Below are 26,243 nucleotides of genomic sequence, written 5' to 3' on the forward strand. Positions count from 1 at the left end.
GAATCGCGGCGGGGCAGGAGCGCGGCTCGGCCCCCGCCGCCATGGGGGTCTCCGGTAGCGCCCCGGCCACCCCCGCCGCCCCCCGCCACCAGCACCTGGCGCACCTCCGCGACCCCCGCTCCCCCAGCGCCGGCATCCTGCGCACCCCCATCGAGGTAGGAGCCAGCCCGCCGCCCCCCTACCCCCCACACCCCCCCGGCCCGCCGCCCCCACGCCTGCCCTCTCCGTAGGTGGCGAGCTCCCCGGCGGCCAGCCCTCAGCCCGGCCCCGCCGAACCGGCGGTGGGCACCAGCCAGGACCGGGACCCGCGTTCACCCACGCCCGGCATCTCCCGCACGCCCATGAGAGCCGTATCGAGTGGTGAGTGAGGCGGCCCCGGGTGGGGGGGGGGCGGCCCGGCCCGGCCCGGCGGCTCACCCCGTCCTCCCTCCCCGGCAGACAGCGTGGACCGCCTGGTGAAGCAGCTCAGCGATGCCTTCGGGACGGAGGCCGCGGCCCAGCGGAGCTCCCCGCCCTCCGGTGGCCCGGAGGCTGCCGCCCCTCCGGGGGAAGCGGCGGAGAGGCCGCCCTCCCCCAGCACGGCCCCGGCTCGGCCAGCCCGCCCCGCCGGGCCCGGCTTCTCCTCGGGTAAGTGCTCGGTGTGGGGGTGAGGCAGCTACGGCTCCGTGGGCCCCGGGGAGCGGCCCCTCGGCGGGGTGAGCGGGTCCGGGCTCCCGGCACCCTCCGGTCCGTGAGGCTCCTCCAGGCTCGTTTGCTTACAGAGGCCTCGTCCGTCTCCCACCGCCTCAGGTAGCCTGGCCTCGGGGCTCTGCAGGTGGGCGGCCCCTCCGGGGACCCTTCTTGCATCTCTCAGGTATCAAAAAAATGATGTTTGCAATCTGCGGCCAAAATCAAGAGGTCAACGTGCCTCTCTGAGAGGTAAATGTCAGCTCCGCCTCTCTCCGAGACAGGTCTGTCCTCGCGGAGGCCTGGCCACAGGGACCTTGCGGTTCCTCCTTGGGAAGAGCCGGGGAGCGAGGGCGGGAGCACTGAGGGGCGCCGAGGGTCTTTAATGGAGACCATCCTTCAGAAAGCTCCGTGCTGAGCGTTCCTCCTATGAGGAGAGGCTGAGAGCTGGGACTCTTCAGCCTGGAGAAGAGAAGGCTCGGGGGGATCTTATAAAAGTGTATAAATACCTGAAGGGAGGGTATAAGGAATGGAGAGCCAGGCTCTTTTCAGTGGTGCCCAGTGACAGGACTGGAGGCAACGGGCACAAACTGGAACATAGGAGGCTCCATCTGAAATGGCCTCAAGCTGCGCCAGGGCAGGTTTAGGTTGGATATTAGGAAGAAGTCCTTCCCCGAAAGGGCTGCCAGGCCCTGGCCCAGGCTGCCCAGGGCAGGGGCTGAGTCCCCATCCCTGGAGGGATTTAAAAGCCAGGGAGATGTGGTGCTGAGGGACATGGTTTAGTGGTGGCCTTGGCAGTGCTGGGTTAACGGTTGGACTCAATGATCTTAAAGGTCTTTTCCAACCTAAGTGATTCTATGACCATCAGGAAACACTTTTCTTCACTGTGAGGATGACTGAGCACTGGAGCAGGTTGCCCAGAGAGGTTGCAGTCTCCATTCTTGGAGATATTCAAAAGCCATCTGGGCAACTGGCTCTAGGTGGCCCTCTTGGAGCAGGGGGTTTGGACCAGAGGTCCCTTCCAACCCCAACCTTTCTGTGATCCCTTCACCTGGAAGTCCTTGGGTTAACAGTCTTTGCTGTGCAGGCAAGCAAGCTAGATCGTAAAGGCCAGGAGGCATTTAAAATCCAGGACCCTCTAGCGTTGCTGCGATCGACTGACGTGCTTCCTTCTGTCACTAGGGAGCAAGCCTGTGAGACGCAAGACCAACAACAAAATCATGGCAACACCTGGTGGAACTGGCCGCTCTCCCCTCAGCATCCTACAAGATGATAATTCCCCCAGTGCTCCTGCCCCTCGCCAGGTAAAGCTTAGTGAGTCGTCCTGTGGGAGGGAGAATGGGCTGAAAAGAAACCCCAAATCCTTCAATTTCTGTATTTTGCAGGGCCCCAGTTTGGAACTGTGGCCTCCTAGGCCTGTAGAGCCTGGTGACCTCAAGTATTTTCCTGTGGGTCAGTCTTGTCCCTGGGTGCCTCCAAGGCTTCTTCAATGGCTGTGTCTTTGGCCTTACCATGATATTGCCCGTTCCGGTGCATCTTTTTTCTCTTTAGGCTGTAGAAAGAGGTCTGTCACTCTTGGACATTATCACAAGAGCGCCAAAGCTGAATGACCTCGAAATGGGTTGTGTTCCACCGAGAATTAACTAACCCTCTGGTAACTTGTGTTTTACACTGTACGTTTGGGTTTTTTTGATTTCTCCAGGGTAAGAGGCACGTGTTGGGAGAAAACCTTGGGGAGAAGAAGGAGGTAACGGTGGATCTGAGCAGGAGCCTCAAATCTGGGAACTGTGCTTGGAGTAACTTGGACAAAGAGAACCAACAGTGTCCTTTTGTGGAGAACTAGAGATTTCCTTTCCCAGGATCTTGCTGTAATTTGCCTCTATGTTTTGAGAGGCTCCTAGGGGTGAGAAATCCTGCAACAGGCTGAAACTCCAGATTTGTGGTCACTCTTCTCACCTGCCCCTGTTGGGGAAAGGGGAAAGAGCACGCTCTCTCTCTCCCAGCTTTGCATGTCTTATGTACAGTACAGGCGTTGGCTCTTCTGTTGTATATCAGCTCTATTGACTTACTGTAGAGTTCTTATCTGTAGCAAATAAATTTGTATTAAACCTTTGACTGTATCTATGTCCTGCTAGGACAGTAGGAGTCCCTTGCTTGCCCAGTGCGATGTTTTCTTTGGGGACAAGGATTCAGAAACAAATAGCTCAGCCTTCCATTAGCCCTAAACCTCTGTCTCCTGGCTGTAATGTGCCACCATAGAGCTGGGCTGAGAAGGGTCTGACCTTGAACCCATGTGCTATGGAGTGGGTCGGGGATTGGCAGCTCTGTGCAGGAGACCGATGTATGTAGTGTAATTGCTGGGGTTTTGCTGGACCTACTAACACACACAGAGGACTGTAGCCAATTGCAAGGCTCTGGCATGAGGGCGAGATCCAAAATAGGATGAGATAGCGTTGTGCGTTAATATCTTGACCTGTTGATAAGATGCTACACCTTGTTGACCTTCGACAGTCCCTAGCAGAGCCTTGGGACCCTGGAATGTGGCTATGAGCCAACAAGTGGAACAGGGGCTGAATACAACAGCTGTGTCCTATAGTTGAGCTCCGATCCCCAAGTTTTGCAAGGATGCAGTTTCAGCTCTCTAGCCCAACTCTAGGGCAGCAAGCCTTGGTACTAGCAGCCTCTTCTCAACTCAAATAGAGGTGAGGAACACCCTCCCCTGGGGACTTTGAGCTGGAGCAAGGCCTGTGGATGAGGTCTTCTCTGGATGGGGTCAGTGGGCAGTGTTCACAGGAGGAGAGATGTTTGCAGGTAGCTCATAGCAATGCTGGAAAGAACACAGCCTGCAGCGCTTATGTGAGCTTTCTTTATTAGCCTGGGCTATGATGATCTAGAACAGACTTGAAAACAGGGGCTGATGGCTACTGGTTAGACGGGGTCACCACACAATGCAGGAGTGAGGCAAAAAGAGAAGGAACAGCAAGAAGCAGACAATAAATAAGAAGAAAGATAATATTCCTTAGTATTCTGGCAGGCCTGAGGGCTACCTTTCCCCCATTTATGCATAGATAAGACTTGAGCTAAGTCTTCCCTGATGGAAAATGAGCCCAATTGACACTACCTTTTTGTTTGATGTCGCGTGACAGAAATCTCAAACCCAGTACATCTCTGAGGCTGTCTGCAGGGATCTAGGACAGCTGCACAGAGAAGCTAGGTAGAGTTAAATCAGGGACAGAGCTTAGCCTGGGCCGGAGCTCTTGCATGAGGGGTCCTCTGAAGGATGGGTGTCAACGTGGGTAGAGGTGTCTGAAGGAAGATGCAGGGTGTCCGAACTGTACTGTAAAGTCCTGAGACATAACCAAGAGTGGTTTGCAGGTCTTCAAGCCTGCATGAGGCTGGAAACTGCTGGGCCTGTTTAGAGGTGGAGAGGAGGGCCAGTGTGTGTGTGCTCCTGCTCCTCCTGCTCCCCAACCTCTCCTTTCCCTTTCACTCTGGGAGACCCCTACAAGAGACCTGTGTCTAGAGACAAGCGGGAGTAGTAAGTAGACGTTTCTGTTGTGATCAGCTGACGATGCTGTTTGCGTGGGCTGTGGGCCATGCTTCCGCTGCTCTTTCCCTCTCTGCTGCCGTCCTCAGTTCCAAATCTTGAGGAAGCTGTCCCAGGAGCCGGTGGCAACGGCCATGCCGTCTGCCGTCACCCCCAGGCAGCTCACTCTGTTGTCATGGCCAGAAAGGATTCCTATGGGGAGAAAGAAGAGAGGTCGGGAAAGAAACGGGGCCTGGGAGAGATGAAGGGGTTGACCACGCTGAGGACACTCATCATAGGCTGTGTACCTACACCCCTGCGTATCACGATGGCTGTTCCCGCACAACGTGTTACGGTCAGTATGTGGCTAATAAGAACAAACGTGCAGAAGAACGTTAGTGCGTGGGGGACAACCACCACCCACGGGGACTGGCCAAAGAACAACGTGCTTGGGAAGGTCTGGCTAGCTGAATCCTCATACAACTGCTTTCACCCTGGAGCGATGGTAGGACTAAGAAAGGATGGCGTCCTTGGTAAGACTGAGAAATAGCAATGCCGTTGGTGGGCTGCGTTGTCAATTTTCAGAGGCTAGGGGCCACATCTGGAAGAAAAATGGCACTTGGGTGTATTCTGTGTATGAGCATCACAGGGTATCCAAAGATGTTGGATGGAAGCCCAGATCCGTGCCCAGCTCAGTGCCTGGCCACCAAGAGGCACTGTGAGTAGCTGGAACTGGCAAACAGCAAAGAGAGAGGAGAAAGTAGGGAATACTACTGGTGCTTGTGAGCAGTTTGGTTAATGGGCACCTTCATTTTCTTTTCCCCCTGGAAATAATGTTGTTTAAAGCCTGGACTTCCTTAACATTAAAAACAATCGTTCTTCTACACAAAAGATAGTTGTACTACTTATGGTGTGGTGTGCTCCTTAAGTGCGAGGAAGCTTTGTTGGGTTTCAGTCAGTATAGGATGTGTCCCTTTTAGAAAAAATAAGGACCTTTTCCTTGCCTTGGTAGGGACAGAAGACCTTGCAGGGAATGGGAGAGGGACCTCCAGGAGCCACTCACCCACACGCTCTGCTTTCAGGGAGTCCCAGATGTTGCAGTTGAAGTCATCGTATCCAGCAAGCAAGAGGCGCCCGCTGCGGGAGAAGGCGACTGATGTGATTCCGCAGATGATGCTCTCGTGAGAGTACACGATGAGCTCCTGGTCTGCCCGGAGGTCAAAGAGACGGCAGGTGGCATCATCTGAGCCGGTGCAGATGGCTTCACCGTTAGGGAAGAACTGAGGAGGGCACACACCAGATTTTTAATCAGGCTGTGCCTTACAGATCTCCTCGACATCTTCACCTCCCTGCTAACAACAGAGGTAGGAAAACCCAGTGGGACAAGACCCTGGCTCGTAAAAGTTGAGTCTGCTGGAGGGTGAGACTGATGCTTCTCCTAAGACCAAGTAGTCCCCTTCCACTTCAAGAAAGCCAATGGCCGAGGGGCTAGAGCTATTGCAAGACGTCCCAGTGCTTGAGGAAGGATTATCGTCTCTGTAACGCTAGTTCAGGGCTTGACAAATGTTCAGCCGTTATCCCCCAGACGGGGTCTGGCACGGTTCAGCGCTACGAGAGCCTTCCTCTGTCTGATCCTCGCACCCCAGCCTTCTCATACACACTCCTTTTGTGTGTCCTCGCTCTGAGGAGCAAAAAAGAGCTCCTCAGGAGCAGGTGTGGCAGAAAACCATACGGCTGGCAGGGGAGCCATGGGAGAGCTGAGAAAGGCTGTACTAATTTGAAGTCAGTGGAGGGTGGTTCAAGCAGCAAACATTGCAGGAAGCTGGGAGATCATTTGGTTAGCAGAAAGGGATTAAACTGACAAGTTTCTTGTCCTGCCACCTCTAGGGCTCTGGTTCGAATCCTTGCCTCTGAGAGGGCAAATGTCTGACCTGCCTCCTGTGAAGATTTCATCTTCAGATGATCTCCCTGTGGTCCCAAGTGACCACCTCTGTTGTCCGGAGCTGACCCTCAGCTGAGCTAGGTATTCCTGCTGCCTCACTCGTGTCTTGTGCCGGGGCTCCTGGAGCACGCCTGAACTTTTGCGATGAGCAAAGCTGCGCCAGCACCCGTGTTGGGGTGCTGAGCTCCACAGACCACGGCGTGCTGGCTGGGTCCAAGCAGCGCTTTGAGAACAGCTGCCAGACGTAGCTGCTTTGGTGCCCCGGTGCCTGGGAAGAGCCAGCCTCCAAACTTCAACAAACTCAGGCCCTCCCTGCTTTAGGCTGGATCATGGGGCCAAGGTCTCCTGAGACCCTTGCTGTCCACATGACTGTGACAGCTTCTTTCACCCAACCTTATCCCAAGACCCTATTTCAGAGCTGCTCCGCCCTCCATTTTCCTTGCCTCCCCACCGTCGTGTGGACGGCATACATACGCAGATGGCGTTGATATCGGACTCGTGCCCTGAGAAGGTCTGACGGCAGGTGCCCTCCCGCACGTCCCACAGTTTGGCAGTAGCGTCGCAGGCCCCAGAGATGAAGAGTTTGAAGTCTGGGGAGACGGCCAAGCTCATACAGTCTCCGGTGTGACCCAGGAACACAGTCTTCTGTTGCCCCGTCTCAATGTCCCAGAGCGCGCTGCGGGAGAGGAGAGAACTTCTGAGAGCCAACCCAGGCAGAACAGATCTACAGCTGGGGTGAAGAGCTGTCCTACTCGCAAAGGGAAGGAGGGAAGCCACGGGCCTGGCTACAGCATGGGAAAATGGGTGAGGGTATCACTGGAGTCAGCTGTCCACAACAGGAGATGGCTTCACAGCTGCTGCTGGTCATACCTTTGCCAAAGCAGCATTAGATTAAGACCTGAAAAGCGTTAGATTAAGATCGTAGGATGCACGGGCCGTGTTCACTGGGCTCCCCCACTACAGCCAGGTGAACAAGCCCTGTGTAACCTTGATCTCTGATGGAAGTGCCACATCCTGACTCAACCTTGGTCAAGAGGTTCTTCCAAAGCAGATGTTGGGATGAGGTGGGGGTGAATAAAGACTGGGCACCGCTCGGAGTCACAGCACAGCGAGACCTGAGAGCCAGGAACCAAAGGATCCAGGCACTGGCTTTGCAGGTGTCCCTTGCACAGACTTGAGAAGTGGAGCGTGCCTGTGGCCTTCACATAAATTTACGGTTTTGTGTCCTGGGATAGACGACGTTGTGTTTTGTGAGAGCTGACGACACGGTCCCTACTGCTTCACCAATAGATCTGCATCTTGACCTGACCTCAACCGGGAAAAGAAGTACCTGTTCTGCCAAGGAAGAATGGATCTGGCTTCCTAAAGTGTCTGCATGGCTTCCCTGTGTAGGAGCAATTCGTCGTTAGATAGTAGACTGCTGCAGAGCGAAAGGACTGCGCTTGCTGGTGTGAGCTGTGCCTCTCAGAGCCAGAAGTCATGTCACTAGGACGCAGAAGGTAACACTCACCATGTGGTGTCTCCAGAGCTAGTCACAATGTTGTTGTCATCAAGAAATCGGCAGCAGGAGAGGTAACCTGGGAAGGGGGAACAGGGGAACATGAGAAACGGGGCAGGGCTAGAAGAGCGAGGCTTGGAAGCAGAGGGCACCCAGGTTGCAGGCAGGCAGCACACACACCTGTATGGGCTGAGAGCTCCCTGCTCACTTTGACGTTGCCTTCACGAGTCTTGAGGTTGTAGATGGAGCACATGTTGTCAAGGCCTCCACAGGCCACAAAATTGCCCGAGGGAGCATAGGCACAGGTCATGACCCAAGAAGAACGCAAAGGGATGGCATGAACCTGGGAGGACAAGAAACCACGTCGGGATTCCGGCAGCAGAGAGAGCGCGGCAAGGGCACCAGCTCCGAGGGGATCCACTCCAGCATCCCGGTTTGCTGCGGCCATCTGACTCCTACCTTGTTAGTTGTGTATGTGTCCCACACAATCAGTTTCCCATCTTGTGAGGCACTGACCAGAAGTCTGTGAGAGAGGAACAAGATCATGTTAGTGGCTCTCTTCCCATCGGAGCTTTCTTGCCCTTCACACCCATGTGCTGCCCTGAACCCAGCGGATCAGCAGCATCTCCCTCACTTGGAGTCCGTGGACCAGTGCATGGCGTAGATCTTGGCCAGGTGCCCGCGCAGGGTCCTTCGGGTCCGCATCTGAATGCGGCCAACAACCTCCACTCCAGAGACAATCTGGGGAAAGAGTCGGGGGGAGAAAAAAGATTAATCTTGGACTGGCAGGAGCTGTACTGCTCCCCACATCTCTGCCTCCTAACTCTGCTTCCCAACTGGAGAGCCTCCCCCTTGGCATGGTGCTAGCTGGCCCCCGCACACACTCACCTGCCCAGCCAGCCCTGCCCCTTACCTGAGCAAGCGTTGTGTCTGCGCAGGCTTTCCGGGCATCCTGGAGAAGAGACAAGAGCAGATGAGACAGAAGAAAGCTGTGTGATGAAGGCAATGACACGTGAAATTTAAGGGCATAGCCTGGGAGCTGCTAGAGGTAGGAACTGTGGGTTTTCTGTGTTCGGATTGTGGCCAGCACAGGGGGATCCTGGTCTGTGACCAGGGCACCACGGCACCAGTCAAACATCAGGAAGGTGAGCCAAAAGCTACTCAGCATGCAGTTCCCCATGCTACACCCTTCCCATGGATCCTCCCGCCTGGCAAAACACCAGCTGCCTCCCAGACAGCGGAGGTCCTGGGGACACACTACGCTCTCTGCCGCCCTGCAGACACGATGCCCGCGGCCACTCCCTTCTCACCGTTGTAGAGTCCCCTCTTCTCTCCCCCTCTTCCCCCCACCATGCTATGGAGATCTCCGTTAGGCTGTGCAGAACTGCAGAGGGCTCCAAGGATACAGACGGAGAAAGCTCAACTCCAAGTTGTGGCTGAGGAGGAGAACTTGGACACAGGGGGGTAGACACTCTCTCAGCAGTTTCACGACTGTTGCCAGCATTACCGCAATCTGCTTCTTCAGCTGCTCAGCCTCCTGCTTCATCTGTTCCATTTCCCCCATCTTTCTGACCTAGAGGCGGCTCCTCCACTGGGGCAGCCTTGGTTCTGGGGAGGCAAATCAAAGGAGAGAGGTGTGAGGTAGAGAGGGCACTGACTGCTCAATTATGCAAATGTAGGCATTGCCAGTAAGGGCTTAGCGACCATTTCTTGGCTGAACGATTGGTAATGTCATGCTGTACCTGGTCAAAGCCCTTAGCATTTGGAAAGTTTGTACTGGGCCTGCTCAAAGGTCCATTTGGTCTTGTATCCTGCTTACATGTACACTGGGAAGCTGAAGACCTCCAGAGCCTCTTGCTGAGGTTCTGGCTGCACTTTTCCCCTCACCTCTTTATTTATAACCTCCCCATTCCAGGCCCTACCAAGTCCTGGGTCCTCTTCATCAGCTTCTCCCTGTCCATGGCCAAGCCGTCCATCTCAGTTCCGGGAGGAGAAAACTTGATGGAGGCTATTCCCTATCATTTGTCCTCAGCAAAGCATCACCAGTCAGTGCCCACCAGCAATTTGACCACCAAAGAAACCTGGAGGCTGTTGAGGTGCTCTGTCAGAGTTCCCTTCTAGTTTCCCATCCAAAAAGAAAAAAAAAAAAAGGTGGATACCTAGGGAATGATCTAAGCGTAAGCAGATAGTGGTATTTCTCCTAGCCCCAGCTTTTCATTGACTTCCGAAGCTAGAGGCAGCATTACTGTGTGCAAGTTCTCGATGACTTTTTCTTCTATGTGTTTGTCCACACACTTTTTGTACCCGTGCTGAAATTTAGCGTCCTCCGTGGTGAGGACTTCCACGGCTTCATGGCACGCTCTGCGAAGAAGTTCCTGGTTCTGTTACTCCCGCATGGCGCTAGTTCCACGTGGTGGTACCTAGCTTTTGAGTTGGAAGAATCAGCAAACAACTGATGCCTATTCACCTCAGCATCACTTGGGTTTTTTTATAGATCTTTGTCTTATCCGTCTTCAGCCATCTCTTTTCCAGACTGCAGAGTACACTTAGTCATTCCTCCCATGTAAGCTTTTACATCCTATTACCTCTGTTGTTCTCTAAGCCCTTTTCAGTTGTTTACAGAGTATAGATGCTATGTTTTTGCAGAGAGGGCAATGAACCAGAACTGTAATCCGCATTCAAGATACAGGTGCACCATATGATTATACAGCATCTCTGGTTTGGTCTCTCTTTCTTGTTACGTGCACTTAAAACTTCATCAGTGGTTCTAGCATTTCCCAGTCTTGCAGACAAATCTGGTCTTGATTGCTTCAATCTTTCTCCTGGGCAGGTATGAGTGTCCAGATGTGCTCCAGGTGTTCTTCGTCATTAGAACCAGCGCTTTCCCCAAGCCCAAGAAATGCTCCAGCAGCACCTGCAGAATTTCTCCTTCTAGTCCCTGTGAGCCACATCGCCTCCGTTCCCCTCCGGCCTGTTGCCTGAAGGCCTTGTTTCTTCCAGCCAACGAGGTTTTGGGTCCTTCCATGCCAGGTTGCTCTCTTGCTGTGGGCAAGCACATGCAGATAGCTCCCGAGTCCCACCTTTGCTCGCTGCTTCGCAGAGCTCTTCGAGTTTCCCTCCGGAATCCCTTTCCCTGAACATCTCTGTGGTTTTCCTTTGATCTCCCAGGCACATCGCCCTTATCTTGTGGGGTTTGCCCCTCAGCTTTGGTGCACAGTCGAGCTGCAGAGCCTGTGTCCAGCTCTGGTTGCTGCCTCCCAGCCCACCAAGTGGCAAACCTGAACTTCCAGCCACTCTTCCAGCCACCGTGGTCCACGCCTTCCCCTTTCTCAGTTTTCCCCAGGACTAATCCTACGTCCCCTCCATCAACTGTAAGTGTTGGATTGACTTTTCCTGCTGGGCCACCTCTTCCCTCTCTACTCTCTCCTTCCAGTCTCCTCTGCTTGGTCCCCAAGGCCTGGCCTCCCCATGGTAATCCCTTCCTAGAGCTTCTCCCAGCTGGATCAGCGCTGGCTTTCTGCTCTCCAGGCTGTCATTTCACAGACCGTTGGCCATCTGAGATCATCATCCAGCCGCCCGCCCTAATCTGTGTTTGTGGACTTCTGCTTTTGCCCACCCAGACCTGCATGGAGGTGGGAGCCTTGTTCGCTTTTCCTCCCAATTTCTGCCCCAGGTGAAGCTGCCTCCACGTGTCCTCCCCACCACCCATCGGCTCCCCAGTCTTCCTTGCATCTCTCCTGCTTTTTTACCATCCCCTTCTCTTCGCTGGGTGTTTCTTTCTCAACGCTGGCACAGGAGAGCCGGTTCACGGGCGCCTGCTCTCTCAAGTTGCACAACCAGATGAGGGGCTTTCGGAGCTGGCAGGCAGATCAAAGGGCGGGGGCACGGTGTCGAGGACGGATAAAAAGAGCTAAATATAGAGAAGGTGCAGCTCAGGTTCAGGACTCTGTCCAAACCTTTAAATCCCTTTCAGAGAAGGCTCTAAATGAAGTTGGGAATTGTTCTCAGCCTCAGAAGGACAAGGAGCCACAGAGGAGCAATAATAATAGCTCCAGCTTCGCCTGTCGCCTCCACCCGTCACGTCCCAGTGCAATTTGTGGAGAGTGAGGTACCTGGTCCCCAGCAGAGCGCGGCTGCCTCCCAGGAGGCCCATGGCGGCGTGCGAAAGAGCAGCTCGTCACGGTCGTGTAAATTTAGGCCAGGACATGGGGGAACAACAGGGGAAAGGGGAATGGAGTCTGGAGTCTGGCCAAGGCACGTTCCTGCCATGACCAGCGGGACCTTAGGGATGTGCATTCCTTGTGGATCCGCGGATCAGCTCGCGGTTGCTCACGGTAGCTGCCCAGCCTGGTTTTAGTGGGAAAGGCTTCTAAATGGTGCACGCTCGGTGCCTTCTGGAAGTAAGGGCTCTTTCTGGTGGATGCTAAGCAGTAGGGGAAACAAAGTCCTTAGGTACCTTTGAAAAAGCAATTCACCACCACCCCCCCAGCGCTGCAAAGAGCTGCTGACAGCAGGACCTTGGCACCAGCACTGGTCCAGTGCCTCCTACAAGCATCACCGAGGAGAGCGGCACAGCCAAACAGAGCCTGGGCTTAGCCAATTCACGCCAGCCCTCTTCTGAGCTCTGCCTTGGCTGTGCTCATCCAGTTCAGAGTTACTGGCTTTTGAAACCACGTTTCATTTCTTCTGCTCTCCAACGTGACAGTTTTTCCCCCTCCTGCCTTTTCTGACAAACTCGCTGGCGGCACCTGCCATAGTGCTCCTGTCTGTGGGCAACCAGACCCATCTTGAGTCCTTGGGCGCCTGCTCGTAGCAGACCAAACGCCTCTACCGTGGTGTGAGGCTGAGGGGGGTCTGGAATCATCCACCCTCTGCCTTTTGCTGCCACGCCATGACTTTTCAGGGCAGCGGCTACGTCCCTCGCACCGTGCCACGGCGGGGGCCCAGCCTGCGCCCCAGGGGCTGTCCTACCCAGCCACCTGCATCACTCCCTTGTGCAGACTGGGGCACAAGTGATGGGTGGGAAGAAAGGGGAGGTGAACTCCCTTATTTCCTATCCTCCAGGTAGTTTTCCCCGCACTGGGGAGGGAGTGCTCCCTCTGGGATGCTGGGAGAGGGCTGGAAATAGAAAAGGGAAAGGTGCAGGAGCGATGCCTGAGTATTAATAGGCAGCATCCCTGGGGCTCTGTGTAATCCCTGGCTGGCCTCGCACGCTCGGCCTGGTGACCCTGGGCTCCTTGCAGAGCCGGATACAGAGATGATCCCCCTCTCCTGGGATGGAGATCAAAGGCCAGGGTAGAATTACCCTGCTCTGCTCCTCGCTTTCTGAGGGCTCCTTCTCCATCCAGAAAAGCAGGCAGCTGCAAAGCGGTGAGCACAGGGGCGCAGCGGGAGCGCGGGACTGTGTACGGGGAGCGAGTGCCAGGTCCCTCAGGGGAGGCGTTACCCTCCTGTTCCAGTCTGGAAACTGGTGAGATTTACCTGCCAAGGGGAGACCAAGCAACCCCATCCCAGTGCAAACCCCCCCATCATCGTCAAGACATCTCAGCGCTAACCCCAACTCCTTCCCCACCGTGATCTTCCCTCCCACATCCTCAGATGCCATCAGCCCGCGTAGAAAAACCCACAGCATCACACCAAGAAACCCAGGGTCCCAAGTGCCAGGCTCACCAAGGTGACCTCAGGCACCACAAGAAGGCGGCATCCTTACCGGGATCTGTAGAGCGAGGTGGGTTGCAGTCCCCCCTGGATGGGACCCTCACGGCCTGCGTCCCCCGCTGAGAATGGCTCCCCGCCGGCCAGGAGCCCCTTGTCCTTGTCCGGTCTCTCCAGTCAGTCCTGCCCGTCCACCCGGCGAGTGCCTTGCTCCCTCTCTGCTCCTCAGCCTCTCCCAGGACTGATCTCCCCATGGGGAGCTGGAAGGCTGTGGCCGGGAGGGGTTGGGGGAGGGCTGATTCCAGGAGCAGCGTCAGGCAAATTAAATCAGACACCAGAGACTTGGGGGAAATCGGATTGGGACGTAATGCAAAGCAGGTGGATGGGGAGGGGTGAAAAGAGAGAGTAGCATGCTGCTCCTGAAGGGAAAGAAACCAGACCAGGCGGATCTGACTACCTCCGTTTATATCAGCAACAAACTAATAAAGTGAAGATTAGCCGGAACAGGCTAGGATTATCAGCTGCTGGGGCAGGGCTTGCTGCTCCTCACAGTCCACAGGAATTCCCGTTTTCCCGGGAACAGCGTGGCACTCGCATCCTGGGCAGGGCGGGAAGAGGGATGGTGCCACCCACGGTGGCCCTGCCAAGGGAAAACCTGTGGCGAGGCTGGGGTCGCACCCTCTCCGGGCAGCAAACTGGGCTCCGCGTGGGGAAAACAGAACTGGGCACAGGGGCCAGGGGCGGCAAAAGATTTGGTGGCGTGCCTTTTGGCAGCCACTTTAGCGGGATGCTGCGAGGGGATTATCTTGGCCTCAATCTCTTTTAATCTCTCCTGCAGCTTTGGCCCAAGCCCGAGATAAATACCTTTTAACGGATCTCATCTGACGTCAGGAGGCCATCAGTCTAATCACCCAAGCCACCTTTGGGCAAAGCAAGCCAGAGATACGGACCCTCACCCCCTAACACGTCCCCGTCAAGCGGGAACCATCCAGTGCCCCCACAGAAGTCATCGGGACGGACATGCGAGTGCTGGGATGTGACGGACCTCCTGCCAGGGAGAGGGAATTGGAAAGGCACACACCAAATTATCTTTTTCCTGGGACCCTGGGGAGGACGGGAGGCAAAAAGGGTTACCGGTGCAGGTTTCCCAAGCTTGCATGTTAAGGAAGCGCCGGGATTCAGGCTGAGGAAAGGCTTCCTTTTCCACGGAGCAGAGGCTCTGTGCCAACAGCATCACCCACCCACCTCTCCCACCACCGGCCCTGGCCCTACAGATTTCTTCCAGCTGAACCGCAGTTGGGGTCTCCACGCACAGCTCTCGTCACGGCCTGTGTATGTCATGACCACAGACTGATCTCTGGCTCTGAAGCTTCCCAGGAAAAGGGTCACTGCTCTTTTTGGTACTCCATTTCCACCCCATTCAATTCCTGTTTGGCTACAATATAATCCCATCTCGGGACACTAATCCCCTGGGCAGTGACAGCAGATTGTCTTTGTATCAGGGTGGAAAATGATAGACAAAATACCTCTTCTGCTTTCAGGGGCAATTTGGTGCATGGAACAGGGGAAAAAAAAAAAAGGAAGAGAGGCCTTGCTGCAGGGAAATGGGAGCGTACAGTGTTTTTCCTTAAAGGCACTCCCCGCCCTTTCCAGTCATGGCAGACCTGACATTTTCTCTTGCTCTCCCTTATTGGAAGTAGCTGGCATCTGGGTAAATACTTTGTTTTCTTTCACTGAGGGCTCAATCTCCTTCTGCTATTTGTTAATTAAATTTCCATCAGCAGTGAGCGTGCATGTCTCCCTCCTGGTGTACAGACTGAAGCTCCCACCAACATCTCTGTCCAGCATTTTGCTTTTATTCCATATATTCAGAGCCCCTCACCTTCCCTCTCTCAGACCACTTGTGAGTTTCTGGAGTTTGCAGGTACCTAGGAAATCCAGAGGCTTCTGTTTTGAGTTCCTGAATGTGAGACAGCCCTTGCTCCAAGACCCCAGGCTCCTCCTCCCCCTCTCGGATTTGGCCCTGGATGACCAAGAAGCTGGCACCGAGAGGAGTGGGGTGAGGAGACCCTGCCTTCTTACTTCTGAGTGACACAAACACGTCGGTGAGGCAGTGAAGAAAGTTCCTGGTGTCACTGACTTTAATACTCTGTCCCTGCTCCCATTTTTCAGCTGCTGAGATGTCACAGAGAAGAAAGCTGCATCCCTCCCCATCGCTACGGCTCTAGCATGCTAATACACTGCTCCAGGCCTCTGCGGTCCCGGTGCTACCATGACCTGCCAGGCCATGGTGCGTGCCAGTCCTGCCCCCAGGGCCCCGCATACTCAGAACTCATCTCTGGCCCGCAGCTCCTTGGGCTGCTGTGTCCTGTCTGAGCCAGGCTTGTGTCTCCGGCTCGTGGGCCCGGTGCCGCCGCTGGGAACGGGAAGCTCCGAGGAGGATCTGCCGCCGTGATCAGCCCTCTGACGTTCTTCTCCACCAGGCTGCTCCACAGCCCTCTGCTCCATCAGCTCCTCTGCCTTCACCCGCTCCTGCAGCCACAGAGACAGGGATGATGTGAACCCTTCCCTGCAAGGGTCTTCGTCCGGCTCGCAGGGGCTGACAAGACACATCTTGCCTTTGCCACATCCATCCAACCCCCCCAGAGCCCGTTCTCTCTTGCGGGACCCATCACAGGCTGGCCCCTCCACCAGATACCTTGTCAGAGGACAACCCCCAGCTGCTGCACTAGGCCCTGCCCCCCGAGAAAGCCCACAAGCCATTCCTCAGAGGGATTTGATCTAGCTCAGAGGTACTCGTATCCATTTCTCCAGCGTGCTCCTTTACCTGCTCAGCATGCTCCCGGGAGTGCGTGTACCAGAGAGCAATGGCGCAGCGCCTGCCGCGGCTCACTGCCCACACGCCATGGGGGTTCTCCTTGCCAGAGCTGAAGGCTACCAGCCTCCCGCACTTCGGATGCACCTCGGCCTGCCAGGAGAGAGAGAAGAGACAATGAAGCCAGCAGCCCCCTGCTCTGGGGTATACGGTCGTTGTACGGAGGCAAGGTTGCCTCTGGGAACGTGGAAGAGCGGAGATCCACCAGGCATCCACTGCCAGTCTGCGAGCAAGACAGACCTTGGGGAGCAGAGAGAGTCAAAGGGACAACCTACAGCACAGACACCCACAGACTGCAAGAGCCTGGAACATCTCAGCTAGAAAGGAGTTAACCTCTCCTCTGAGATTTGCCTCAATTTGCCTTTAGCTGTCCCTATTTGAATCTGCCACGGCACCGGATTGTTTTTGGAGCGGTGGCATCCAATAGCCAACTAATTTCCTCCTGCCCAGACTAAGTCTCACCCTCAGTCCTCCCTCCTTCTTTTGGCCAGTCCCAGACTTACTGTGACAGTCACCGTGTCCATTTCAGTGAAGAAAAGGCCCCCACCTTGGAAGTCATCGTTGAGGTAGAGAATGCCACTGTGGACAAAAAGAAAGACGACATATGGAGGGTGAAGCTCATTCCTCCCAGGTGCTTCCCCACGCTCCTCGTCACAGGAGGCTGTGGCACCTGAATGATCCCACAGGTTCAAAAAGTGACTAGACCAGTTAACAGGAGAATCTATTTGGGGGTGTTAAATATGGCAGTGCCTCATTCAGGGGAGTCCTCGAGCTGCCAGCCACAGCAGGCTAGGAGAGTATGCCAGGGAGTTAGATCTACGTGCTTGTCCTCGTTTGGTTTGTTTTTTTTTCTTTAATCCCCTGCAGCCTGCATCTGTGGCACTGCTGTGACAATGCCCTGGGCTAGACGGACCTTGGTTCTGACCTGGCATGACATGATGTTTTAAGACTGGAAATAATTCAAAGCCTGGAAGAGGAGACTGATCAGCAAAGAAAGTCATGTCTTGAGAGTCAAGGAATTTCAGGGTAGCCTAAGAATGGTCAAAGAGAGGCTTAGTGCATGCAGAAAAAAATGAAAACAAGAAATTTCTTCACTAATGTTAGACAAAAAGAGAAGTAATGAGGCCACTGTGCAGTGCAGGTGAGACCACAGTCAACTAGGCGAAAGAATGGACCACAAACTACTTGAGTTCCTCTTGGTATTCAATTAAGCTGATAGAAAACGTCAGAGGAGCAAGAGAGGGACCGGGAGAAAGAAATCGAAATCAACACTGTGGCTGCTGAAGCAAAACGTTAAGGACATAAGGGCAGTGAGAGGATTACCAACCCTGAAACCCGGGACGTTATAGCTCTTCTGCCATAGGGTTTTAATAAGACCGTGAAGTCAGGGTGGTAACATGACTGGAGAAAAACAAGGATAGCTCTTGCACGCACGAAGGGGCAGGAGGGTAGGGATAACGGCTGAAGCATAAACAGGCCCGTTCGCCTGACCTCAGTAGTCTGCAGGGCTTTAGGTTCCATTTCTGAGAAGGATAATTGAAGGTAAACTGAAGGATAATTGAAGAGGTAAACGCGAAACGGTCTTAAAACAGGGGTACTACAAGCAGACTGGGAGACCTCCACACAACCTTTGACAAAACAGTCGATTTGCAAGGGAAAGACAACAACGCTCGATCTCAGCAGTTCGGACTCGGGTAAAAGCACTCAGAATGGTGCCGCTAGAGAAATTACTAACGAACACCGAGAAGGTGAAGGAGAGCGCGTGAACAGCACACAGCGACTAGCGCACCACCGGCACCGAAAGGAGCACTGTTTGCCTGGAGGAGGATCGCCTGGGCCTCTTGGACCCCTGGGCCCAATCCTGTTCAATCGTTTCATTAATAACCATAGCACAAATACACAGAAGAGATCCGGGAAGTCTGGAGCACAGGGACCGCTTTCAAAAGGACGCTGGAAGAGCGAGCTCAGGCCTTGTGAGTTGGTTGGTCAATCACAGTTCACTCTGCGAGAGGACAGGAATACTCCTGGAAATAGCTCAGTGGCATAGAAGATATTTTAGGAAGATATTTTAGCACACATTCAAGTAGAAGCCAGAGAAGCCCACTACCCAGGGAGGAGTGAGGTGACAGGACAGCTTTCCCGCAAGAGGGACAGAGATCTAACCGGTTACATGACAGAGCTTGAGAACTTTACAATCTGCCTATACTAAGTCAACACCTACATCAGCAGGGAAACGGACTCAGTGATACTGGAATTCCCTCTAAGTCCCACATCCTTACCACAGGCTGCTCAGACAAGATTTCTGCTCTGGGTACAGCTACCGCTCAAAGAAAAGACAAATAAGATATCTGGATGCCCAGGGATGGGATGGTAAATAGGAGGAATCAACTGTAGTGAACTGCCTTCATTTGGCCGCAGCGTGCAACAATCGCCACCATCTTTAAAATACATTTCAGGTTCTTTCACAGATGAGTAACAAAACCTGCCACAGGCTGGAGAAAAACTCTCACATGGAACGGAAAAACCTAACACAAAGTATTGGTGGTGGATCTTGAGAGAGATGAACAGAAAGAATAGTCACCAAAGTACACTGACTGCTCAAAGAAAGGAAATGAAGGAGCTTGGTTCTCCCTCCTCTGTAATGCACGGAAGACTGTGAAAGACAGAACCTGATTAGAAGAAACAGACTGTCGTAAGGGCTGGCAGTGGACTGTAGCGGTAGACCCACAAGACAACAACTTGATAACATGTCCGTGCAGCCTCCCAGCCTGGTTCTGCTCTCCATTAATGCTGGCTGGGAGGAGGGAGAAAGGGCAGATCTTCTTCCCAGCCTAGCGAAGGTGTTTCACACCTCGGTCTGAAGCCACCGATGCGGCCTGATGCTACAGTCCTGGCTGGCTTTGAGCCAACAACCCATCACCTGGTTTCTATAAGCTGAGCTCATCCTCTGATGGGGCCGGGGAGATGTTCTGATCTCCACATGATCTAATGCAGGTCCCCTTCTTCTCTTACCTGTAGTCCCTGTACACGTAGGCAGGCGGTTCTCTCCAGCACTCTTGCCCCTCAGGATCCAAGAGGCAATTATCAGCGTGGACAGGATGACTGAGATCCATGCGACCTTCCTGTTCCTCTGAAAAGGGAAGTTACAAAAAAGAATATGGGCATTTTCAGTTGCAAGGAAGAATAAGGCAGAGCGAAAAGGGCACAGTGAGAGCAAAGGAAAGAGAGTCTCCTGAGAGCACGTGGCTGGGGCTGAGGAGACTCTCCAGGACACAGGGACTAACAGGGTGAAAGATTCTTTACCGTCTACAGCCGTGCGGCACACAAGGTGTGTGAATGAGAAATGGAGTTTCTTTCCAGGAGTAAAATAGGACTCTATGATTTTCCGCGATTTCTCACTGGCCTGCAGAAGCAATTTGGCGTCTCTCCAGTCCACGTCCCCATTCTGGGCCAGCTGCGAGTGAAAAACAAGCCTGTTAGAATACTTACATACAAAGATACTCTAAGAAATGATACACGTACACAGTACAGAAGAGACCTGTGTAAAGCCCTGTGGTCACACATGTAAGAAAATAACGTGCTTTCTCATGTAAATATAAGTCAGGAGTACACCTGTACAGCACAGCAATTCTTTCCTTCTACTCAGCACATGAAGCCACATCTGGAACGCAGCATCATTTTGGGTCCCCCAGTACACAAGGGACACTGGCAAACTGCAGTGAGTCTTCAGTGAAGGGTCTTAAAATGGCAGCAGTGTTGCAGCACATGACTTGGAAGCTGAAAGAGCTGGGTTTCTTCAGCCTAGAGAAGGCCAAAGGAGGATCTAATTACAGTCTCCTGTCACCTAAAAGGGGGTTACAGAGAAGACGGAGACAGTCTCTTCTCAGAGGGAAACACTGAAAAGACAAGAGGCAACAGGCAAAAGCTGCAGCAAGGGAAATTTTGGTTAGATACTAAGAAAGATTTCATCCTCCCAAGAGTGCTACGGCACTGAAACAGGTGCCCAGAGAGGCTGGGGCATCTCCACCCTTGGAGACGTTCACGACTTGCCCGTGCAAAGCCTTGAGGGATCTCATCTAGCTTTGGAATTAGCCATGCTGTGAGCAGGGGTCGGACTAGAGATCTCCAGAGGCTCCTTCCACCTTAATTTATTCCCCAATTCTAAGCTAAGCATGTCTGTAAGACTACCGCACAAGGACAAGTAGCAATCCTGAAAGAAAAGGAGAGAAAGCATTTGTCAAGCCCTCCATGTACAACGTGCCTAAACGTGATCGTGGACCAACAGGGTCAGAGGAGACCGCACATGTGCTTGTGAGGAAGATAACACACCCATGACCCCATCCGGAGCGCACTTCACAGAGAAAAACGCTCGGGTGGCGAACACTCTTTCTGGACAATCAAGGCGGCGGCAGACTCACAGAGCCACGTACCTGCATGGCCTTCAAAACGGTTAACCCTTCAAATCTCTCATGTGGGGTGTGAGGTGACCGCCTTGCCCGGTAGCCGTCTCCTGCTTCTCCTGCTGCCTGGAATAGAAGGATACGGATGACAGACATTAGGCTGCCATCTCTCCTCCATGGAAACACTACAACCCTGCCTGCTGAGGAGGAAAGAACACATACAGGAGCCCCTACAAGACCCAGGCCTCACCTTTGTCAGCCGGAGAAGGTCCTTACACTCAGACTCCGTCAGCACTCTGTCGAACACAACCCTCTGGGTACCATTCATCCGGCGGGAATCCATCGTGACAGCAATACCCTCAAAAGGCAAAGGACCTGTCAAGAAGCAAGTACAGATAGGCATGAGCAAGCTTTGGACAAGAAGCCCTCAGCCACCAACCCCCAGCCTGGATAAGGAAGTGGAGAGACACTATACATTCTCTGAGAAGACAGGACAGTTCCCCAGAAGGGCCCATCCCTCGCAGACCTGGGCCACTTGCACCCCTCACATGCTTCAGGGGAACCAGAGCATCAGCTGGGGAAGCTGGCCTACAGCGAGTGCTTCAGGAGCCAGCAGAAACTTGGGGCTTGCTGGGAGAGCAGCAGGGAGCTGGGGAAAGTTGAGTGCACTGTGGATCGCAGCAGCAGAACAGGTCCAGCCTACTGGGGCGAGGCTCTGGAGAAAAGAAGCAGGTAAACACCTCCATCAACCTTCCTTTTGAGCACACATCTTATCCCAGAATGATCTCCAGTGAAGCTTTCTACTTTCTTCAGCCCCAAAGAGAAGCAATGGGTATTAGTCGGTGATTTGATCTTTTGATCTTTGGCTTTTTTTCCCCCCCCCTCTGACCTCTGGATGGTCAGGAATGCCAAGGCACTCAGGCCCTCAGAATGATCTGCTCTCCCACGTGTCACAGCAGAGAACCACTTGGGGTCACTTCAAGCAAAGACTCTACGCCAGAGCCCTGCAAGAGGCTGTGTGTCCACACATAAGACCAGAGGACCAGCGAGAACACGGGACTCTGCACGGCAGCCTATAGCATTCAGCCACAAATCATTTCGACTTGTGTTTTTCAGGGAAAGACTTGCCCAAGCCGAATAGTCCGTTTCCAGTTTCCATTCCCCCTGCCTCTCTCTTTGTCCCCTTCAGAAAAATGTTGTTTGAAGTTGGGCTGGTGGAGTTGAACCAGGTTTGGTGTAGACACTCCTGCCACACTGAACATCTGCATGTCCACAGGCTTGGCACGTATTCAGGCACCACTGCTCTCAGCTTCTCCAGCCACAGTGCTCTTTGAGTTCCCATCCCAGAGATGTACGCAGTGAGATTTTGCAAGGTTACACATGCATCAAAGAGGGAGAAAAGAAACAGTGAGAAGACTTGCAGAGCCATTCGAGTCAGTCTGCATCTATGCTAGCATTCAAATGTCTGAGGATGGAAGAAAAGACAGCACTTAGCCTGACTAAGCCTGGCTGACTGCATCCAAGTCCTTCTTCAAGCTCTTTTACTCACCCCTCTTCTCCCTCTCTTCCACATCCAGAGTTTCCTGCTTTTGCTTCTCCTGATCCTCTCTCGGGAGCAAGGGAAAAAACAGAGACCAGGGCTGTCAGTACACAGAGCTATGCCTAAACCTTCTCTGCGGTAGCATTTCACACCCTTCCTGTTCCTGTTCTGCCCGTTCCTCAGGATTACTGTTCCTTGTACCACCCCTGCAGTCCAACCCCATCCCCTACTTCCGACACTTAGATTTCAGTCCTAGTCGACTTGGCCAACCTTACCTGTATTTCTCCTTTAGGCTTTCAGGTATCAGCTCATCTGGAGTCCAAAGATCCTGTAGGAACAAATGCAGACCGTTCAGTACACAACAAACTTCTCCCACATTGGATCACGTCAAACAGCTTCTCCAGTGAATATCAGCCTGATGGTTCTGGCCTGCTTCTGATGACAGCCAGATGGGGCTAATGCATATGGTTACAGCAGCAATTTCAAACTAACTTCAGTCCTGGAGCAGTGGAAAGGCCTTAAAGATCCACCTCATAAGGACTTGGGGGTCCTTCTCATCAGCATCTGATCCTTTCTGGATCACGTGCTACAGAAGTGAATTCTGGCAACCGTCTTGGTGAGATCAGGGCAGGAAGATTAAGATGATACCGTTACTTACAGGGTCGTTAAAAGTTCCTCCTAGATGCTCCACTGCGTAATAAATCAACTTCTTCTCCATCAAAGATCTCTGCACGTAATGCTGAATACTCTAAGGAAGCAAAGAGGCTGTCAAATAACCACCCCACAAAAGACAACCCCATCCCTGTCCAGGGCAGAAACCTGCCCCAACACACTGCTGTGCACTACAAAAGCCTGCTTCTATCCTGAAGGGACACTGCCTGGTACAGACTGTAAGTAAACTCAGGCTCCTGTTTCTTCAGCCCTGGGCTTGGCACATATCCGCAGTGAAACACGTTCCCCTTTTTGTCTCCTGGACTGTGATCCTGTCGTATGGAACAGGGGAGGGTCAAAAAGTACAGACCTGGGGTTGTAACTACCTCTCTGGCTGTGACAGCTGTGTCCTCTCCCAGTTCTGTGCGATACTGCTTCATTTTCTCCAACATTGGCTCATCCGTGGGATAGAAGAGCAAGTAGGAAGCAGCACATTCAGCAGCCAGTGCCTGGTTCCCAACTTGGGCAGGGAAAGAACAGAACAAACAGATATGTCTCTGAAAGACTTGACGTTAGCAGCAAATCTGTATAGGCCAGCAGCACCCCACGCCCCCGTCAGGATCCGGCAGTAGGAGACCCTACACCGAGTACACATCAGTCCCTGCCTAGTTGGGCCTGTACCCAACGATGGGCAGAGAATACAGGGAATGAGCCTGGTGAAGAACGGGCCCGCTTTCAATACCTATTGGAAGCTTGTTCAGAGGAGACGGAGAAAAAATAAGTATATATTTGGAAGAAAGACGGTCCCACCTCCCTCAGCCAACAGACACGATGAGGGGTCTGGAGGCTTCTTTGAGATACAAGTTTTACCAATGGTCTGACAGAGGAGATGAGAGACTGTTGGGTCAGTGTGGGAAGGAGCAGAGGTATCCAAGAGCCGGGGGATGTGTGAGAGTGACAGGGTGACAGGATGACCAATATCATGACAGGCCACCAGTTCAGTGAGGCAGGCAGGGCTGACTCCGAAGGAACACCGCGGTTGAGATGAGATGCGCGCGCTCTAGATAGGAAGTGGGGGCCTGGTCTGGAGCCACGTACTGACAAGGAAGGTATAAAATACACAGCGGACAGTTGGAGCAAGGACTTGAAATAACTGAGAGTGCTGGAGGAAAGAAGCGGGAACGGCCACACGTTACAGAAGCTGCACAAAGAGACTGAAGTGGACCACAAGGGACCAAGGGACCACAAGGTGGCCACAGGCTTGAGCAAGAGAAGAGAGGTTGTGGGAAGAGTTGGGGGGGAGAAGAGGGGAGAGAGAGGTAGAGCTCAGGTCAGTGTGCCACTTCTCCCCATGACATGCCGCCCTCCAAGTCCAGAGGCAAAGGGCAAGTTTAGGGGTGCCACAGCATGACCCGCTGTGACTCCGCTCACCTTGATCGTAGGCAAACTGCAGTAAATCAAGATGAGAGGGTATGAAATCTTCTGTGGCAGAAATCCGTCCCGGCTTTGTGGCAATTTCAAGGACGCACTGCTGTCTACACTTCAAAACCTGAATATAATGGGCTGCAAGAGAGAGGAGCAAGAAAGGCAATAGCTCACACTTCTTCCAGACAGGAGCGCTGGGAAATGGGGCTTGTCCAGTATGGAGAGCATGGCCCTCCTACCCAGCCCTCTGTGCCCCTAATGCTACCTGCAATGGCTTCGTACAGGCCAGGTTGCATCTCCTCCTCCTCCTCGTCCTCATCCTCCCAAGGCCCTTCACACAGGGCACGACACTCTTCCAGTGCTGACAGTGCCTCTGTGAGTGACTCCTCCAGCCTGGCCGCAGCCTGCAGGTACTCATCTGCATTGTAGTGCTGCACCCCAGCCTCATATGCTTCCTGCGAAGGACAGATCCAGGTCCCTCATCAGTGTGGGTGACACCAAAGGACGCCCCGAGACTCGGAGTCGCTCGCAGGATAGTGCTGACATCTAGGGGCCCGCCTGATCACGCACAGCCCACCACGCAGTGACAGCAAATCTTCTGGACTTAAGCCAAATATAATTCTCCAAGGCCCCGTAGCCTGCCGTAACTGTCACCAGAAAGTCTCTGTGTCACACTTGCAAGCGTTCGTCTTCACCCTGAAGAGAAGGCTTCAGGGAGACCTTCTTGCAGCCTTTCAAATATAAACGGGGCTTATAAGAAAGACTGAACTAGACTTTTGACCAAGGCCTGTAGTGACAGGACAAGGGGCAACGGTTTTAAAGGGAAAAAGGGTAGATTTAGACTGGAGATAAGGAAGACGTTTTTCACGATGAGGGTGGTGAGACACTGGAGCAGGCTGCCCAGAGAAGTTGTAGATGCCCCATCCCTGGAACCGTTCAAGGTCAGGCTGGACAGGGCTTTGAGCAACCCGATCGAGTGAAAGATGTCCCTGCCCATGGCAGGGGGGTTGGACTAGGTGATCTTTAAAGGTCCCTTCCAGCCTAAACCATTCTGTGATTCTATGTACGGGGACCCTGTCTCAAGCCATGGCCCTTGTGTGGGAACAGATCAGAGTCCCAGACTGGTCCCTAGGACGGGATAAGAGCTGCCGACGCCTGGCTCTGTATTGCACCCTCACCCAGTGCGGCGTGGCCTCCAGGTCTCGGAAGTTGTCCGACTTCACCCCTGACATACGCCGGTACTTCTCTATGTCCTCCCGCATTTGGAGGTGCTGGGGGTTAGCGACGAAGAAGGTGTGGGCGGCGGAGACGGCCTGATCCAACTTCTTCAGCTGTGGAGACAAGGCAGCGGCGCCCGTCACGCTCCTGCGGGCCCCCCCTTCTCTTCGCACCCACCCCTCGCCCCGGCTGCTCCCCGCAGTCACCCACCAGGCGCCTGTGCCCTGCGCCGCCCCGACAGCCCCAGCCCCGGGCTGGCGAGCCCTTGCCCACCACCACCTTCCCCGCCGGCCGGTGGCCCTGCAGGAGAGCACCCTGCCTCTGCCGACTGCCCGGGGGTGGCAACTCCCAACCCAAGCCCACCCCGGGGGGGGACCGGTCCCCACCTGGAAGAAGGCGACCTGCAGGTAGTTATAGGGCTCCCTCTGCTCGAAGTCCCGGCGGATGGTGTGGCTGGCTCGGTGGGCGGAGGGCGCGGCGCCCAACCGGTTCCCCAAGCAGTGCTGCAGGCAGTCGGCTCGCTGCAGCACCCGGCCGAAGAGGGCGGCCTCCCAGGGCCCGGCCCCCGGCGGCCCGCCGAGGAAGGCCGCCTCCCGGCGGCAGGCGGCACGGCAGGCGCGGCGGGCCGCCCGCAGCTCCGCGTAGCTGTGGAGGGCGCGCTGCAGCAGCTCGGCCGCCCGTCCCCAATCCCGGGCGAAGTACGCCCGCACCCCGTCGGCGTACAGCAGGTCGTAGGGGACCAGGCGGCCCGGCGACGTGGCGGCGGCGGCGGCGGCGAGGAGGAGGCAGAGGAGGGAGGCCATGGCCGAGCCGCCGGGGAGGAGGAGGAGAGGGGGCCCGGGGCGGG

General features: G+C 54.3%; 3 protein-coding genes across 3 annotated transcripts; 1 reads left to right on the forward strand and 2 right to left on the reverse strand.

Annotated features, from left to right (window-relative positions):
• Positions 1–41: 41 nt before the first annotated feature.
• CDCA3 (cell division cycle associated 3) lies at positions 42–2,509 on the forward strand (the record flags this gene model as incomplete). Its single annotated transcript, XM_082304943.1, has 5 exons — positions 42–155; positions 231–360; positions 439–627; positions 1,849–1,970; positions 2,369–2,509. 5 exons carry the CDS (start codon positions 42–44, stop codon positions 2,507–2,509), a joined length of 696 nt encoding a protein of 231 aa, XP_082161069.1.
• A 1,789-nt stretch (positions 2,510–4,298) lies between these two features.
• GNB3 (G protein subunit beta 3) lies at positions 4,299–9,196 on the reverse strand (the record flags this gene model as incomplete). The annotated part of the gene is made up of 9 exons (XM_082337958.1): positions 4,299–4,405; positions 5,256–5,472; positions 6,609–6,810; positions 7,645–7,711; positions 7,813–7,975; positions 8,092–8,155; positions 8,267–8,373; positions 8,546–8,584; positions 9,140–9,196. 9 exons carry the CDS (start codon positions 9,194–9,196, stop codon positions 4,299–4,301), a joined length of 1,023 nt encoding a protein of 340 aa, XP_082194084.1.
• A 5,994-nt stretch (positions 9,197–15,190) lies between these two features.
• On the reverse strand, positions 15,191–26,239 carry P3H3 (prolyl 3-hydroxylase 3). Its single transcript, XM_082337948.1, has 15 exons — positions 25,783–26,239; positions 25,357–25,509; positions 24,444–24,633; positions 24,185–24,316; positions 23,140–23,273; positions 22,761–22,850; positions 22,378–22,430; positions 22,112–22,170; positions 20,813–20,937; positions 20,593–20,688; positions 19,466–19,616; positions 19,175–19,292; positions 16,666–16,741; positions 16,115–16,255; positions 15,191–15,819 (listed from the first exon to the last, which is right to left on the reverse strand). Exons 1-15 carry the CDS (start codon positions 26,197–26,199, stop codon positions 15,613–15,615), a joined length of 2,142 nt encoding a protein of 713 aa, XP_082194074.1. The 5' UTR covers positions 26,200–26,239; the 3' UTR covers positions 15,191–15,612.
• Between the last annotated feature and the right edge of the window lie 4 nt (positions 26,240–26,243).

The sequence above is a fragment of the Platalea leucorodia genome (genome assembly GCF_965183815.1).
Source record: "Platalea leucorodia genome assembly, chromosome: 2".
NCBI classification, from domain to species: Eukaryota; Metazoa; Chordata; class Aves; order Pelecaniformes; family Threskiornithidae; genus Platalea; species Platalea leucorodia.

What these genes read in the sequence shown, in the direction of transcription:
- P3H3 (XM_082337948.1), bottom strand. Translation starts at nt 26,199, where the DNA reads ATGGCCTCCCTCCTCTGCCTCCTCCTCGCCGCCGCCGCCGCCGCCACG. An exon ending in AGCCTAAAGGAGAAATACAG is followed by an intron (nt 22,171 to 22,377) that starts GTAAGGTTGGCC and finishes CTTGCTCCCGAG; the next exon opens with AGAGGATCAGGAGAAGCAAA. An exon ending in ACCTTCTCCGGCTGACAAAG is followed by an intron (nt 20,689 to 20,812) that starts GTGAGGCCTGGG and finishes CTTCTATTCCAG; the next exon opens with GCAGCAGGAGAAGCAGGAGA.